General features: G+C 40.6%; 1 protein-coding gene and 1 pseudogene across 1 annotated transcript in view; one reads left to right on the top strand and one right to left on the bottom strand.

Moving 5' to 3' along the window:
* Window positions 1–1,702: 1,702 nt before the first annotated feature.
* Window positions 1,703–17,353, bottom strand: part of Blnk (B cell linker) — a 49,853-nt gene continuing 34,202 nt past the window's right edge. The window contains exons 8-17 of the mRNA XM_048338582.1: window positions 17,217–17,288; window positions 16,083–16,152; window positions 15,175–15,202; window positions 13,817–13,859; window positions 13,107–13,191; window positions 12,343–12,374; window positions 10,459–10,535; window positions 9,380–9,463; window positions 6,422–6,577; window positions 1,703–2,055 (exon numbers count right to left, since the gene is read on the bottom strand). Of these exons, the coding sequence (XP_048194539.1) occupies window positions 1,936–2,055; window positions 6,422–6,577; window positions 9,380–9,463; window positions 10,459–10,535; window positions 12,343–12,374; window positions 13,107–13,191; window positions 13,817–13,859; window positions 15,175–15,202; window positions 16,083–16,152; window positions 17,217–17,288 (767 nt within the window). The 3' untranslated portion in view covers window positions 1,703–1,935. The remainder of the gene's footprint in view (window positions 2,056–6,421; window positions 6,578–9,379; window positions 9,464–10,458; window positions 10,536–12,342; window positions 12,375–13,106; window positions 13,192–13,816; window positions 13,860–15,174; window positions 15,203–16,082; window positions 16,153–17,216; window positions 17,289–17,353) is intronic.
* LOC125346217 lies at window positions 4,144–4,975 on the top strand (annotated as a pseudogene).

The following is a 17,353-nucleotide window of genomic DNA, read 5'->3' as shown; positions in this document are numbered from 1 at the left end:
TATTCTGTGTATTTGTTGTCTTAACTATAATATGTTTAGGGATATTTCATCTTAAATCTTGCCTCCTTGTTCTGTATGACTCCTCTATGGAGATGTCCTTCTCTTTCTCGTGGTTAGGGAAGTTTTCTGCTATTATTTAATTGAATAGATTATGCCTTTAGTTTGTATTTATTCATCTACATCTATCATTCATAGGATTGGTCTTTATAAAGATTTTCAGAGGTTTTGCATATAAATTCATATTTTCTTAGTTTTCAAAAATAAATAATCAGGTTTCAGGAATGGCTCAAGTGATGAATTCTAGCTGAGCAAGAAAGCTTCACAAATGTCCAGCCCTGAATTCAAATCCTGGTACCAGCCAAAATGGGCAGGATAAACAATTCATACCCAATTCCTAAAACCTATCTATCTGATATTGTTGTGAGATAAGTCTATGAATTGTATTTGCTTCTTAGGGCTATCATGATAGCCATCACAGTCAGGGTGATTTAAAAAAATCTGTTGTCTCTCACTTAGGGATGCTGGAATTCTGCAATCAATATGTCAGCAGGCTCCTATTCCCTCTGGAACATGCTAGGACATCCTGGCCTCCTCTTGTCTTTTGTTGGTTGCCAACAATCTTTGGCATTCCTAGGCTTGCAGGTGGATCACCCACGTGTCTCATCTTCATATGCTATTCTTCCTGGATACCTCTTCACATAGTCTTCCTGCATTTCTTTTTTTTTCTTATTTATTGTCAAAGTGATGCACTGAGAAGTTACAGTTTCATATGTTAGGTATTGGATACATTTCTTGTACTGTTTGTTACCTCCTCCTTCATTCCCCCCTCCCCCCTCCCCCTTTCCCTCTGCATTTCTATTTGTAGCCAGACCTCCTTTTTCCATAAGGACACCAGTTACTGCATTATCCACCTACTTTACTGATCTCAACTTCACTATATCTGTAAAGACCCTGAACACAACTGAACTCATCATAACATGACATTTAATATTCTCCCTGCCTTTCAAGTGAGTCTGAGTCTATCAATACTTTCTAGTCTTGTGATCCAGGGTGTTTCTCATTTGAAAATCAGACTTCAATTAGCTTTCTTAACATTTCAGCATTGTCTAGAGTATACAGTAGAAAAAAGAGCTTTGATATGACCAAATATCACATTGCTGGACTGATTTAAGACCTTGCACATGGCAGACTGGCTATTCTTTACTGTCTATCAATATCTACTTTTCTACACTCTGGCATGCTTTCCTATGAACTGGCTTTCCCATCCAGATTTCCTGTCATTTTGCTTTCAAATTTAGGTTCCATTTAACAGACATACAGATCCAAGAGAGAATAATTATCTTTAATAAGTAAAGCTAACCACAAAATCCAGTGAAACTTCTAAAAAGTTGATATCCACATACATTACTCATGATTGGGGGCAGATACCAAAAGGAAACATGACACACATACCCAATATCTGTACTTACAAATACTATATATTACCTATAATAGTTCATTTTTCACACATTCAAATTTTAACCAAGTCATGATGGTAAGTATTTGACAGAAGAGAGCCTAGCTACATTCCTGCACAACTGACCATTGTACAGGACTAAATTCCAGCAGCTTTGTTTTATCCAAGAGTAAAATTTCTTATTTTGAAAATAGAACGTTCTTTTCTTAAATGACTAAAAATGCAGCACACCTGTTTTTTTCTTTTAAATATGTTTTATTTGGAGAATGTTAGTAGCACAACTCTACCTTCCAAGGTATGAGCTCATCAGCTGAAATCAGTTCACGTGAGTAGTGAACGCATGCAACTCAATAGCTGTTTTCCTCTTCTGTGTTACTACTGATGATTCATAATCCACAAATGTGATGTTTTGGAACCTTTTCTCAAAAGGAAGAAGCTGCAGAAAATGAAGCAATGGCTTTAACTTCCTTTTTCTCTCTTCAGGAAACTTTAACTGCATATTTCAGTCTGGTGGAATCTTTTGTGTTGTTCTGACTGTCAATAAGAACCAGGGGATTGTGTTGATGATTCTTAATAATTTCAGCAACACTTCCAAAGTACTACGAGATGAAAATAAGGGTGAATTAGACATGGTTATTCACGTTAACTTCATGCTTTACCCCTCCCACTTTCTCCCACTTTCTCAAGATCCCAGCTAAATAGCCCGCCCCAACAGTCCTATTGTTTTTAGAATTGTGGGCTGTGGAGTTTCTAATATTTAGTAAGACTAAATAAAATACACAGATAGCCTCAATTAGCATAACTGTAGAGAAATTGCTTTGAGTCATAATATATTTTTAAATACTTTGCTAACAAAAATATTTCGCTTTTTATTTAGTGTCAAGTGTAAAACTATCATACAGTAACTGTTTCTACCTTCTTTATAGAGAACAAAGTATCAGATATATCACACAAGTCTTAGATATAAGACACAAGGAGCTATAGTTTACATCTTGAATATCTCCCCAAAACTGATAAGTTAAAGTTTTTGTTCCAAGGATGGCACTATTGAAAGCTAGTGAAACCTTTATGAAATGGGGCCTGGTGGAAGGTCTTTAATTCATGGGAGAAAGGGGTGTCCTTAAGAAAGTTGTGGGGTCTGTTCATTTTCCTGCTTCCTAGTTATGAGGTAAGTAATTTTGCCTTGTGCTCCCGCCATAATATGCTGCCTCACTGTAGGCCCAAGAAAAAAAAGCATCTATCATGGATGGAAACCTTAAAAACTCTGAATCAAATTAAGCCTTTTCTCTTTGTAATTTCATTACCACAGGTATTTTGTTATGGTGATAAAAACTGAAACACAGGAAAGAATGGAATAAATAGAATTTAGTACCATGAAGAAATTATTTCCTACATAAATTTATGTTTTGTTACTGTTTTCTTTTTTGAATAAGAAAACCTTAGAACCCGTATGCTTCCATCTGTGCCTAGCTACCAGTAATAAGCTTACAGCTAACCTAGTGCCTAGTTAATAATGAAATTTCATGTTGCACTCTCATTGTACATCTAAAGTTTTATATATTTTAATCCCTCATATCTATAGGATTTAAGGTTGTCATTTATTTTTCTGAAAATGATTAAATTTTAAATGAAAGATTGATTAAATGTAACACCATTAAATTCCTTAAGTATCCAACTGCACTAAAAATTTAGTTATCAAATAAGTGCATTTAGAATCATTTAAAAAAGTAATTCCTAATAGTGCTATGAATTAATTAGTATCAATTGATTTTATTGTCCTTTAATCTTTCAGATATAAACATCTGGAATAAAAAAAAGTAGGAATAAAAATGTATAAAGCCTTTGTAAACCATTTGGACAGCTTCCAAAATCTACACATTAAATAAATTTTAGGATATTGGTCAACTTTTTCCAGTAATATACCAGTTATTTTTAGATAATTGGCTATGGGTATTAGGCCATGCACCTAACATATAAGAGACAAGGGCCTTTTTTTTGTCAGTCATGGGCTTGAACTCGGGGCCTGGGTACTTTCCTTGAGCTCTTTTTTGCTCAAGGCCTGTGCTCTACCACTTTGAGCCACAGTGCCACTTTTGGGTTTTGAGTGGTTAAGAGGCTTAAGAGTCTCACCGGGACTTTTTTCTGCCTGGGCTAGCTTCAAACCGTGATTTTCAGATCTCACCCTCCTCAGTAGCTAGGATTACAGACATGAGCCACAGGCACTCAGCAGTACTTTTATTTTTATTCCTTACTTTCTTTTCAGTTACCAATGCCAGTTTTTATCTTTTCTTTCTTTGCCAATATTAGGGCTTGAACCAGCTCATGTTAAAGCTCCGAACGAAGATAAGCACTGGTGGCCCACACCTGTAACCCTTAGCTCCTCAAGAGGCTGAAATTGAGCCAGCTTGGGCAGAAAAGTCTCAGAGACATCCATCTCTAATTAACTAGCAATAAGCTGGGCTAAAGGTGTGGCTCAGTAGCAGAGTGCCAACGGGGAGTGAACAAGCCAAGTAATAGCTCCAAGCTCCAAGCTGAAGCCCTGGTGCTAAGGAAAAAAAAAAGATTGAACTACAAAAATTCTAGAAGAAAACATAGAGGAAAAACTCATGACATTGGATTTCTTTTTTGAGTAGGACACTAATGACACCCCAAACAAAAAGTAGGCAAATACGACTATCTTGCGGGTGCGGCTGTCCCCTCAGGCCGGCCAGCCATGGAGCCGCCACCGCTCGCGGAGCTGGCTGGGGCCGCCGCCGAGCCCGCGGACCTCGGGGAGGCGAGCGGGAAGAGCGTGTCGTGTGCCCAGGAAGCCGGCGGCGAGAACCGCATTTCCCTGCTGCTCAGGCTGAGAGCACAGACGAAGCAACAGCTCTTAGAGTGTAAGTCCATGCTCAATGCAAATGAAGGAAAAACTCCAGAACAAGTCATACAAGAAAAGGAAATAGAACGTAAAATCGAAGAGCTGGAAAATGAAATTCAAGAAGCAAAACTTGCTTTTGAAATAAAATGTCTTACTTTGGGCAGATGCAACTTTCAAATGCACTTTAAAAAAACCTGGAGAAGGAGGACACCAAGGATAGTGTGTTCACAGATGACATGAAACATATATTAAAGCTAAGCAAATTAATAATGAAATCACAGCAGGAATCTTGGGAATTAGGAGCAAAACTGATTGCAATTAGAAAGAAGAGATTACAACTGAAACAAGCTTCAGAAAAGAAGCTTTTAGAAATACAGACTGACCATGGCAAACAGCAAAAGGAATTGGACAGTATGAAGAAGTTGGACAAGATAATGACTATGCAACAAATCTTAACCAAAGAGATAGAGATTACCACTGTTATTCAACATGTATTCCAGAGCCTCATTGTCGGGAGCAAAGCCAACTGGGCTAAGGATTCTAATCTCAGGAAACTCATTCTGTAGTTTGAGAAGAATCTCACCATGATGTAATAAGAATTCTATTTTGATAATTTCTTGTTTTTGATATATCATTTAACAAATTTCAAGTAAAATGTATGTTGGGTTTAGCATATTACAATACTTTTTTAGTAACATCATAAAGAGTATAATCTGTTGTTTTAGTATGGTAATAGAAGTGACTGGCATTAAAAAAAAAAGATTATAACAGACTTTAAAACTTATGTTCCTGGGCTGGGAATACGGCCTAGTGGTAAAGTGCTTGCCTCATATACATGAAGCCCTGGGTTCGTTTCCTCAGCACCACATATATAGAAAAAGCCAGAAGTGGCACTGTGGCTCAAGAGGTAGAGTGCTAGCCTTGAGCAAAAAGAAGCCAGGGACAGTGCTCAGGCTAAATAAATAAAACACACATGTTTGTCAGAGAACATAATCTAGGCAATCTAAGAAAACAGGGAAATCTAAGAAATAGGGGGAAATAGGTGTGAATTTTCTATTCAGAACTCATAAGTCCTAAAACTCAAGTAAAAAAAAATAATCAAACAACCAAACTAAATAATGGGCCAAGTGGAATAGATATCATCCATAGATAATACAGAAGCAAGGGATCAGCAAGTACATGAAAGGATGCTCAACATTACAAACTGAGAAATGCAAATCAAAATCACAATGAGGCATCGTGTTCATTAGTATGGTAACAAGTATTAGTGCAAATGGGAGGAAATTGTACCCCAGGCATATAGGACCTATGTGATATTTTTGTCATGCTGCAGCCCCATATGCTCATTCTGGCCTAATATTTCAGATGAATTTTCTGTATCTAAGATATTAGGAAATTTGAAATATTGGGAAAATTTCCTGGTACCTGAGTTGAGATTCTAGTTCTGATTTTGGAGCTCTAGGCCATGACCTTGATTCTTATGACCTTAACTTTATTTACCATTTCAATTTTCATTTGCATGTCTTCATAGATGACTATCTTAGGTCAGGCTGACCTCATTAATTAACTAGATGAAAAGATGAGGGTATATATCACAAGCTATACTTCTCAAATAAGATATTTGAGATTATTCTCTATGAAATGAATGCAGGCCAAGGAGCAATTATTCTTTTTTTTTTTGGCCAGTCCTGGGCTTGGACTTAGGGCCTGAGCACTGTTGCTGGCTTCTTTTTGCTCAAGGCTAGCACTCTGCCACTTGAGCCACAGCGCCACTTCTGGCCATTTTCTATATATGTGGTGCTGGGGAATTGAACTCAGGGCTTCATGTATATAAGCACTCTTGCCACTAGGCCATATTCCCAGCCCCAGCAATTATTCTTGTATCCTTTCCTTCATCTCTTGAATCTGTAGCCTGAGGCCATTGTGCAGAACACATAGTTACAGAGCTAAATTAAAGGAAATTTCTAGCTGGATGTGATGATGCATACTAGGATTCCCAGCATTCAGAAAGACGAGGCAGGAGGATCACAAGTTCAGGGTCAACCTAGGCTACATAGAAAGACTCTTGTTGCAACCCAAAATAAAATTAAATAGAAATTACTGACCTCTTCACCATTTTTCTTTCTGCCCAAAGCATATTGTTTTGTTGCTTCAATAAATCGCACAGGAATATTATAGACTCGCTTATTAAAGAATACAACTAGTGTATATGGTTGTTTGGAATCATGCCCAGAGCTTTTCCTAATAAGAAATGATCCATCCTGTTTAATAAAAATAAAGCATAATTATGGTTGGTATTACTTACCATTCTACAAACTACAATTCAATTTATGAAATATATGATCCAGTTGATGAGAAATACTTATGTCCTAAAGATAATTAGTCTTATGTTTTCAATATTTATTAGACTTTGTCTTATTATTTCTAAGAAAACAACACAATACATATACTCACTGAAAATTGTAAGTGAACCACAACACAAAATCTCAGCTACTTGGGAAACTAAGATCAGGATGACTATGGTTCAAGACCACCAGCTCAGGCTGGTATCAATAGAAAAAAACATGGTGTGGATATGTGTGCCTGTCATTCCAGATACAGAAGGAAGCATAGTTCAGCCCAGGGAAGAAGACTCTATCTCAAAAACAGCCAAAGCAGAAAGGGCTGGACGCATGGCTCAAGTGGTAGAGCTTTTCCTAGCCAGCCTGGGGCCTGAGTTCAAACCTCAGCACCAGAAAAGAAAGCACACAAGAAAATTGTGACCGAGGTCAATGTTTTCATAATACTCTGTTTGTGGAGTTTAGAAATGTGTGAAGAGACACAATAAGAGAAAAGCTAGAGGACGTGTGTGTGTGTGTGTGTGTGTGTGTGTGTGTGTGTGTGTGTGTGAGTATGTATACCAGCCAGTCCCGGGGCTTGAACTCAGGTCCTGGGAACTGTCTCTGAGCTTTTGTGCTTAATGCTAGTGCTCATCCACTTTGAACCAAATCTCTATTTCTGGGTTTTTGGAAGTTAATTGAGATAAGAGTCTCACAGACTTTCCTGCCAACGCTGGCTTTGAACCATGGTCCTCATACCTCAGTCTCCTGTGTAGTATGAGCTGCCAATATCCAGTTTAGAGGATACTTTTCAACCTAGAACGATGCCCACAATTGCCTGTGAATGAAAACTATAAAAAAAATCCATTTGTTTGGACTACTAAACAAATAGCTATTGGAATTAAAACTTTTTTTTTTTTTTTGGCCAGTCCTGGGCTTTGGACTCAGGGCCTGAGCACTGTCCCTGGCTTCCTTTTGCTCAAGGCTAGCACTCTGCCACTTGAGCCACAGCGCCACTTCTGGCCGTTTTCTGTATATGTGGTGCTGGGGAATCGAAGCCAGGGCTTCATGTATACGAGGCAAGCTCTCTTGCCACTAGGCCATATCCCTAGCCCTGGGATTAAAACTTTTAGCTGAAGAAAATTCTCAACTAACTCAAAAAAAGAGAAAAGAATCAGCATAATACCAGAATTTTTATAAAATATTATATACAAATATTCTAGAATTATAATTTCAAGAGACAAGCAAAGATGGACAAGAACTGGAGGAAATGCAACAAGAATGGGTCTGACTTAAAGAGAAAGCAATCTATTTCAGGAACAAGGAGATCATTTGGAGATGTTTAAGGACTAAATAGACTTGAATAAAGATTTAGTATGTGACATTGAAGGAAGACAAGACAACTGAAACATCTGAAAATGAGAATAAAATAACTAGGATCTGGGTTGCAATCAAAAAGCTAGGCTGGGAATGTGGCTTAGAGGTAGAGTGCTTGCCTAGTATGCACAAAGCCCTGGGTTCGATTCCTCAGCACCACATAAACAGAAAAGGCCAGAAGTGGCACTGTGGCTCAAGTGGTAGAGTGCCAGCCTTGGGCAAAAGAAGCTCAGGGACATTTCCCAAGCCTTGAGTTCAAGCCCCAGGACTGGCAAAAAAAAATCTAAAATGCATGTGATTTAGGTCTTTGACAAGAAAAACAGAACAATGGAATGGTATTATCCTTTGAGACTATAAGAAAAGTTACTGTCTATAAAGGAAATTTTACAATGACATATTGAAAGAGCTTCTGTGTACTTGGGAAAACTGATCTAAAATAAATTAATTCAGACATATTCTAATACAATTTGACTTTAAAAACAGTCTGTAGAAGTCAGATGCCAGTGGCTCACACTTGTAATCCTAGCTACTCCGAAGGCTGAGGTCTGAGAATCACAATTCAAAGCCAGCCCAGGCAGGAAACTCCATGAGATTCATCTCCAATGAACCACCAAAATGCCAGAAGAAGAACTGTGGCTCAAGTGGTAGAGCACTAGTCATAAGCATAAAAACTCAGGGACAGCACCCAGGCCCTGAGTTCAAGCCTCAAGACTGGCACAAAAAAGGAAGCAAAAAGCCCCCCCCCCCCACCAATAAAAACCTCAAGACTGTAGAGCCTTCAGACTAAAGGACCAAAATTACATTCAAGTGTAAGAAAATAACACTCAAATCAGACTTCTCAAATGCACCATGTCAAAAGCTGCAAGTCAATCCTGCAGAACAACCATCTTAAAAACTCAAGCTCAGTCAGGTGCCAGTGATTCATACCTGTAATCCTAGCTACTCAGGAGGCTGAGATTTGAGAAATGAGGTTCAGAGCCAACTCAGGCAGGAAAGTCTATGAGACCTTTATCTCCAAGTAACTAACAGAGAGATAAAGGGAGGAGTAGGAAGCAGGTAGAAGAAAAGAAGGAGGCTGGGCACCGGTGACACTTGTAACCATAGCTACTCAGGAGGCTGAGATCTAAAGATCTTGGTTCAAAGCTGGCTTGGGCAGGAAAGCCTGGTGAGACTCTTACCTCCAATTAACCACTAGAAAACCAGAAGTGGCACCGTGGCTCAACTGGTAGAGTACATTGAGCTGAAAAGCCCAGGGACAGCATCCAGGCCCAGAGTTCAAGCCCCATGATCAACAACAACAAAAGGATGCTCTCCAAAGAAGGAATGAATGGCTTAGGGCACAATTATGGGATTCAAAGGTGAGCAAACCTTGTTGGATCTATGTAATGCCTCTTCAGCAGACTTCCGGTCACAGGAACCTGCATACCAGGGCTTAGAGTGAACATCAGCTTCCTGTGAAAATGGAGGTTTTGTTAAGCACGCCTGTTCCTTTAAAGCACTGGTGAAAGTCTGGGAATCTGTTTGTTAAGGCCTCTGCAACTTCTGTGCCAAGACTCCCAAGACTGCCTATGTAAGAGCAAGCTGGGGACCAGGAATTCACATCTGCACCAATAGTCTGTGGGTCTGAGCCTCCCTTGTTCCCACAGGCACTATGTCTGCAGATCACTTGGCCTCAGCTGCTAAACTTAATTCTGGAACATAACTAAACCCGTCTAGGTTCCGGAACCACTTCTTCCTTCCTCTCTCCAAAGTAAATTACAATTTCTCTTCTACTGTGCTCCTTTTACTTGCTGCCTGTAGAGTGCTTTATAATTTCCAGCATTTTTGTGAATCTTATCTTACTTCATTCTTGCAAGTGACAATACATACCTTCTTTGAAGGCAGTGATAAACATCATATTTCCTTTACATTTCTTTTTTTTTTTGGCCAGTCCTGGGGCTTGGACTCAGGGCCTGAGCACTGTCCCTAGCCTCTTTTTGCTCAAGGCTAGCACTCTGCCACTTGAGTCACAGTGCCACTTCTGGCCATTTTCTATATATGTGGTGCTGGGGAATTGAACCCAGGGCCTCATGTATATGGGGCAAGCACTCTTGCCACTAGGCCATATCCTCAGCCCCTCCTTTACATTTTTTTCTACATAAGCTCAGAAGTACTTGTTCAGAGCAAAGACTCCTTTCTTCTGTCTCTTTGTCAACTGTTTTAATATCATAAACCTACATAGTTCTAGTCTGAGGAAACCACAAAGTTTAAATCTATGTTAGAAAAAAAAGAAAACTTTCCTTGCAGATTTGAAATACTAATTGTTACTCAGAGCATCTGGAATACAAATCAGAATAAATGGAGCAAACCAAAACCAAGGCTCTGTTCTCAAGCCTCACTTCAAATTCTTTTCAGAAGACATTTTCCCTTCTGCAACAATCCACTGATATGAAGAATTCATGTCATACCTGTACTGAAAAAGTGGGAATTGGTGAAAAGTTAGGGCATGGTCCATCCACAGACGGGCTTCCTACTTCTGGAAATCCTGAGTGGGATTTGAAAAACATCAATTAAGTTTTCTTGTTTCTTGAGCGGGTACTACATCTATACTGCATGGCTATGATGGTTGCTTTGGGGACACATTCCAGAAAAATGGCTCTCAAAGTATGGTCTTGGGATCCCAGGAAGCACCCCCAGATTTGGGGGGAGGATTCAATAGGTCTTTATTTTTTCAGTTATCTATCTTTCTGAACTCTGCTTTCCTTCATGTATTTCAAACAAACTTAACATACTAGATTTCTGTAGCAACTGATAGGAAAATGCAGCAATCTTTCTTATTCCAGGCAGTTAAGAGATGTGAAAACATGAGACAATGCCTCTCTCCCTATTATTATTATTACTATTATTATTATTAAGAATTACTTATTTTCCATGAAAATATGCTATGATACCATGCAATGAGTTATATATTATTTTAGGTAAATGAGTAGGTTTTCAGTGTTTCAACAGTTTTAATTCAATGAATTTATTTAATGTTAATAGGAAGGAACATGTAAAGCAACGTTCTTTGGGTCTGCAATTATTATTTTTTTTCTGTTTTTTTCTTTTTTTGCCAGTCCTGGGCCTTCAACTCAGGGCCTGTGCACTGTCCCTGGCTTCTTTTTGCTCAAGGCTAGCACTCTGCCACTTGAGCCACAGCGCCACTTCTGGCCGTTTTCTATATATGTGGTACTGGGGAATCGAACCCAGAGTATCATGTATATGAGGCAAGCACTCTTGCCACTAGGCCATATTCCCAGCCCCATCTGCAATGATTTTTAAGTGTTAAATGGTCCTGACAAGTCAGGAATGAGGCCTAGCAAGCATTAGGCCTTGGATTAAAATTCCACTACCAAGATACTAGATAGCTAGATAAATAAATAAAGTGATCCTGAGACCACTTTATTGTTGCTTTAAAAACATAAACTCCCTTAAGTTTACAGTCTAACTGTGCAGACACTGAAACACAGAAAATACAGAGGTATATTCACTGTTTTATTCATTTACACATTCATTCATTTGGGGTTTATTTAGTGGCTTTAAAATCTTTTTACTATTTTCTTTTTTGTTTATGTGATACTGAGGAATCAAACCCAGGGTCTCATGCATACTAGGCAATATTCTACCACTAAGCCACATTCTCAGCCACATTCATTTGTTTGTCTGTTCATTCTTGTATCTCTACTCTGGATTGAGGCAGTGGGGTAAATGGCAGCCAATAAAACAACAACATTCCCTACCCTCCTTACAAGAGAGTCATATTTGCCTTGGGGGAAATTGCCCACATATTTGCCCTGTCCTCTTTGTAGACATTCTTGACAATCATTAAAATGTAGTTTAAATTTAATAATCATTTATTGAGGACTTACTATGTACAAAGCATTATCCCAGATACTGCTCAGATATTACTTACCTTTTTTTTTGTAGTGCTAGTACTGGGACTTGAACTCAGGGCCCTGTACTCTCACTTGGCTTTTGTGCTCAAGGATAGTGCTCTACCATTTCAGCCACACCTCCACTTCCTTACTTGATCTTCTTACTTTGAAAACAACTAAATTGGTTTTCTTTTACTAAAAAAAAAGATGTCCAACCAGTAAAATACTAAGTCAATGTGAAAAAAAGAAAAAAAAAGGGACTCAAAACAATTTACCTTTCAAAACAATCATATGCAATACCTATGCACTAGGTACTATTGGAATCCCTTTAGAGATGGAGAAACAAGCGGAGACACTAAGTCACAGCTAAAAGTGACCAAATACCAGTACAGCTAAATCTATACCTTGTGGCACACTTCGTGACTTCATTGTACTTACGTGGCAGAGGTATGGGTTTCTGATGGAGAGGTCTGAAAGAAAGAAGTTAAGATAAATGAACAATATGATTTTGTTGGTGGTGTTTATAGGGACAGAACTATGAACCAACACATTACAAAGGTTAAGAAAGCATATCTCAGGTCAGGAGAGGTACCAGAATCTTAAAGATCAGCAAGATTATTCCCTTTAGTTTTGCGAAAGGAGGAATCTTGACTGAAGTGTCATACTGAAGTTAAATACAGTAATTAACTTGGATAATGGGTCTCTGCTGTATAGCCCAGTTTTGACTTGCTTAAGACCTTCTAAGAGTTAATCACAAAGCAAAAACAGATTGGATCTTTATGTAGCACTGAAAACTAGAGTCATGGTGCATGTCACTAAGCATGTGTTCATTCCTACAGGGACAGGAGGGTAGTAGTTAGTTGTTTGTTTATTGATTTTTAATGCAGAGTTTTTCTGTATAGGGGAGGGACTGGCTGTGTAGCCCAAGTTGACCACAAACTCACATTCATCCTGAGATTACAGGTGAAGACTACTATCTTGGGCTGGAAACTCATTTTTTTTTTTTAAAAAGTGAATGCCCTAGTTCAGTCTGTTGAAAAGGGCTCAATAACAATCAGTCCCATCTTTGTAGATTCAGTTTCCTTTTTTGTTTAGCGATAGTGAGGTTTCAACTCAGAGCCGTGAGCTTGCTAGGCAGGAGCTCTACCACTTGAGCCACATCTCCAGCCTGGAAACTCATTTTTAAAGAGAAAGATTCTTACTTCAGGGCAGGTGGAAACACTGGTGACTGGACAGCTTCTTGTCTGTTGCTAGATCCTCGGTGGCGTTCAGCAGGGATAGGCTTTTCTGGATTAGGAGAATTCTCCTTTTAGGATTAGAGTGAAATGCTTCTGTCCAACCTCAAACCCAGCTGCATCGTCTTTTTTTTTTTTTTTTTTTTTTTTTGCCATTCCTGGGCCTTGGACTCAGGGCCTGAGCACTGTCCCTGGCTTCTCTTTGCTCAAGGCTAGCCCTCTGCCACTTGAGCCACAGCACCACTTCTGGCTCTTTTCTATATATGTGGTGCTCGGGAATTGAACCCAGGGCTTCACGTATACGAGTCAAGCACTCTTGCCACTAGGCCATGTTCCCAGCCCCAGCTGCATCATCTTAGAAGCACCATATTTGGTAAGATGTCTTCCCAGGAGTGTCTTTGGCATGTTGTGATTGATTTGTGCACTTGCCAGTCTGCTGTGCACAGCAAGTGCTGTTGGGATCAGGACTCCCACCCAGCAATGTACATGGAGTCTGTCTGCTAAGCCCAGGTCTCAACAGGCTTTGCTACACACTACATGTTGCCAAGTGAAAAGCTGTTTTGTTTAGAAAATTCAATTTTCTATTTCAATTAAATTCAGGATTCCACTCATATGCAGACATTTAATTAAAAATTACTTCCACAGAACATGCTCATCCTTAGGATAAATAAGTTTACCTTCACAAGCACTGGACGTAGCCTGTTGAGAGGCAACTGGAGTCTATGCAAAAGAAAAAGAAAGGCAGTGAGGTTCAAAGTAGCAGAACTTGGAAATAAAAGCCAAAGGAGTACTATTTTTTTTAAATTGTTGATCAAGTTTTCTTTGATTGACAGTTGTCCCTTCAGTCACACACACAGTTGTAAGCTCAACCTTTGTGTTGAGTGACAACTGTCTGGAAGTATCCCATGGAGGTGGCAGTGCCAGCTTGGGGACCAACTTACTCTGCCACCAGCAGTGCTTGTGCAGTGAGCACCTTGCACCTAGCCTCACCTTGTGTGTTTGCTAAGTGATTGTCACCTGCAGGCATCTAGTAGGCTCCAGGCCCAGGTGGACCCCCTTCCATGAGGGAGTGGCCTAGGTTCACTGAGTTCTGACAAGCGTCTGAGTTTCCATTGAGTCTGTGTGCCTGGAACACACGGGCCTGCCATTTACTCCAGGGTCAACAGGCCAGAAGCAGACACAGGGACTTTCCTTGGGGAAGGCAGAGGTGTTGGGAGGCCCAGAGATGGCTGTTTTCTCTGATCTGCCTGCACACACTTAGCGAAGGAGCTGTCAGGGTCCAGCAAGGAAAAGCTCCTTCCAGGTATCACCTACAGAGCTACCGGAGGGTCTGCAGTCCTCTGGACTATGAGGACAGTAGCTTCAGTAGCTAAGAAGGCCATGTTCATGATTGAAAGAGGCTATACGAGCCCCCTTGAGTAGGAAGTTACCCAAGCCCCTCTCCCTCCGGGACACGAGGACAAACATCCTGTCATCTATTGTCATCTGGACTTTGCAGTTATCTGGACTTTGTAGCCTGCAAGCAGTCACCCACCTTGAGGGGAACAAACAAAAGGCGCCAGCCCCGTTCGGGAAATTGTGTCCAAAAGGTCACTTCCCCATTCCAAGAATCCGCGCACACATGCAGCTTGGCACGTATCCCTTACCAGCCTAAATTAGGATTCCTTAAAATGATTGGTAAACGTATGTGACTCAGTGTAAAATGATTGGCTGCCTGCGTGCAGACCACGATGTGTTACTTTAAATCTATTGGTTACAAATGCGCGGGCTTTACCCTAACGGATAGTAGAGTCCTATATAAGGTCACCCTCAGAAAAGCTCCGGGCTCTCAGTTATTGACTGGTTTACGGTCATGCTGTGAGCCCGAGCCTGCTCGAATAAACCCTTTGCTTTTGCATGAGAACGTCTCTTGGTGTCCTCCATTCCGTGGATGCGCTTCTCGACCCTTTCAGGTAATGAGAAGCATTTTCAACTTTGAATCAATGGATATGAAAGCATACAGCAGGAAACACTTTGAAATGGAAAATTAACTTACTATCTTCAATGGGGTAGCTGTTTTCTTCCTGGAGAATAAGAAGAGATTCACTTTGTTAAAACTCAGTGAAGATGAAGTGAAGCTGACTTCAGCTTATTGACAGATTTTAAAAGGCTAATAAAAAAGAAGCTGGGCTTTGGTGGCTCAGGAGTTTGAGATTAGAGAATTGTGGTTCTGAGTCAAGTTGGGACAGAAGGTATGCTTTAAAAATAATACACCGAGCCAACATTACAATGTTCATAGTTTACAAAAAGCTTTTTTTTTTTCTTTTTTTTTTTGTCTATCATAGGGCTTGACTCGGGCTTGGGCTTGGTCCCTGAGCTTTTCTACTCAAGGCTAGCACTGTACCACTTTGAACCACAGCTCTACTTCTGGTTTTCTGGTAGTTAATTGGAGATACGAGTCTCATGGACTTTCTAGCCTGGGCTGATTTTGAATTGTGATCCTCACATCTCAGCCTCCTGAGTAGCTAGGATTGTAGGCAGGAGCCACCAGTTCCCAGCTTACAAAGAGCTTTTAAATCCAGTAAGCAAGAAAAATTTGTGTATCAATCACTTTGGAAAAGCACCCTACCACTGGTGTCTGCCCACTCTAGTGTACGCGCAAACATCTTATATGTTTATTGTGTATCATTTTCTGTTTGCAAGAGCAATGGGAGAGGAATTAAAGAGGTAACCTTCTAAGAGGGCCGAAAATCATTCCTCTGATAGTGGGGTTATCCTGTAGAAAACTTGGTCAATAAACTCAAGATTTAATTGAATCGTTAGACTCCTAGCCTCCTTTCTCATCAGGACCTACCGTGGTCCAATGTATAGCCTGAATGGCCACTGGGGGTCCCCCAGGGAAACAGGTTCCCAGCATTCCATTTGTCCACTCTCACAAGGCTTCTGCCTACAATGATGACTCACCCGACCCTGGGCAGTGGGGATGGCACAGAAGGTGAAGGTGACTTGGAATCCCAGGCCCCGCTGTTCCGACCTGCACAGAGACAAATGAGGGTCAGTCTTCGTGTCCTGTCCTTGGGTCTGATGGTGTCAGAGAGGCTGGTCTTTCTAGTGAAGTGTGTATATCTGACCTGAGGCTATGGGGCAAACCCAGAGGCTATAGTTAAAAACAATACATACTCTTGACCCTTGTTAATTACAATTAGTTACATCTTCCTGTTGCATTTTAATTAAGATATCTCATTAAAATCTCCTTACATTTTAGTTAAATCTTGTTAATTAAGCCACATTCTTTTGCAGGTTGTGAATCCGAGCTCAGCCAATGGGAGCAGAGGGGTGGGGCCTACTGGGTTAGGGATAAAAAAGGAGCAGCCTGCCTACTCTGTGCTTGCTTGCCTGATTTTCACCTGATGGCATACTCTTCTGCAGAAGTAAGCCTCGCCAAGTTCCTTTTGAGTTGGTGTCCTTATTCCTACACCTGAACATCCCAAGCTCTTTCTAACAGGTAGATGGGAAACTCCATCGGAATAGCTCTAAAGGACTTTTTATGTCCACAGGTAAGCCCAGAGCCTCCTGATTTAATGGAGCACCAGAAGAGATCCTTTGAAGGCAACCAAGAGATCACACCTTATCTATATATGCTACACAGAAGATGTCTACAGCAGGCATGCAAAGACAAACAGGCTCCCACCCACCTCCTCCAGAACAGGTACACCCCTGTTCATCCGGGACCCCCACTTCAATCCAGTACCTCTCTCAACTCAATACCTCACCTTACCTGTGGTGAATGTTCACTAGTTCTTTGCCCAGGGCCTTTGCCCAGCGCCCATGTAGGCAAATTAGGACAAGTGGTAGATTATTCCCCAAAGTTCACCTTCTAAAGTCATCCCAGGGACACAGAGGACCTTGTCCCGTGCCCCAGGCTTCCCTCCCCCACCTGTAGTCAGAGTCGATCTTTACAATGCAGGGAGGGAGAGAAGCAGGTAAACCCTCACCTGGGGATTGAGAAGAGGCATGCAGGGAGAGACCAGAGCTCAGGCAGGTGCTCTGCTATTTGGACACTGTTAATCAGTGAGACAAATCACTCGTGTACTTTACCTGATGGTATCCCCGGAAGAGGGGCAGGCTTTGAGGAGCTATTTGGCTTGGTCGATCTGTTCACCATGGGAGCTTAAATAAACACATACAGAATAATTTCAGATACAGGTAATTATAGAATTCCAGTTTGATGCTGG

This window comes from Perognathus longimembris, chromosome 2 (genome assembly GCF_023159225.1).
Source record: "Perognathus longimembris pacificus isolate PPM17 chromosome 2, ASM2315922v1, whole genome shotgun sequence".
In the NCBI taxonomy this organism is placed as follows: Eukaryota; Metazoa; Chordata; class Mammalia; order Rodentia; family Heteromyidae; genus Perognathus; species Perognathus longimembris.
This window is presented reverse-complemented; position numbering and strand designations above follow the sequence as displayed.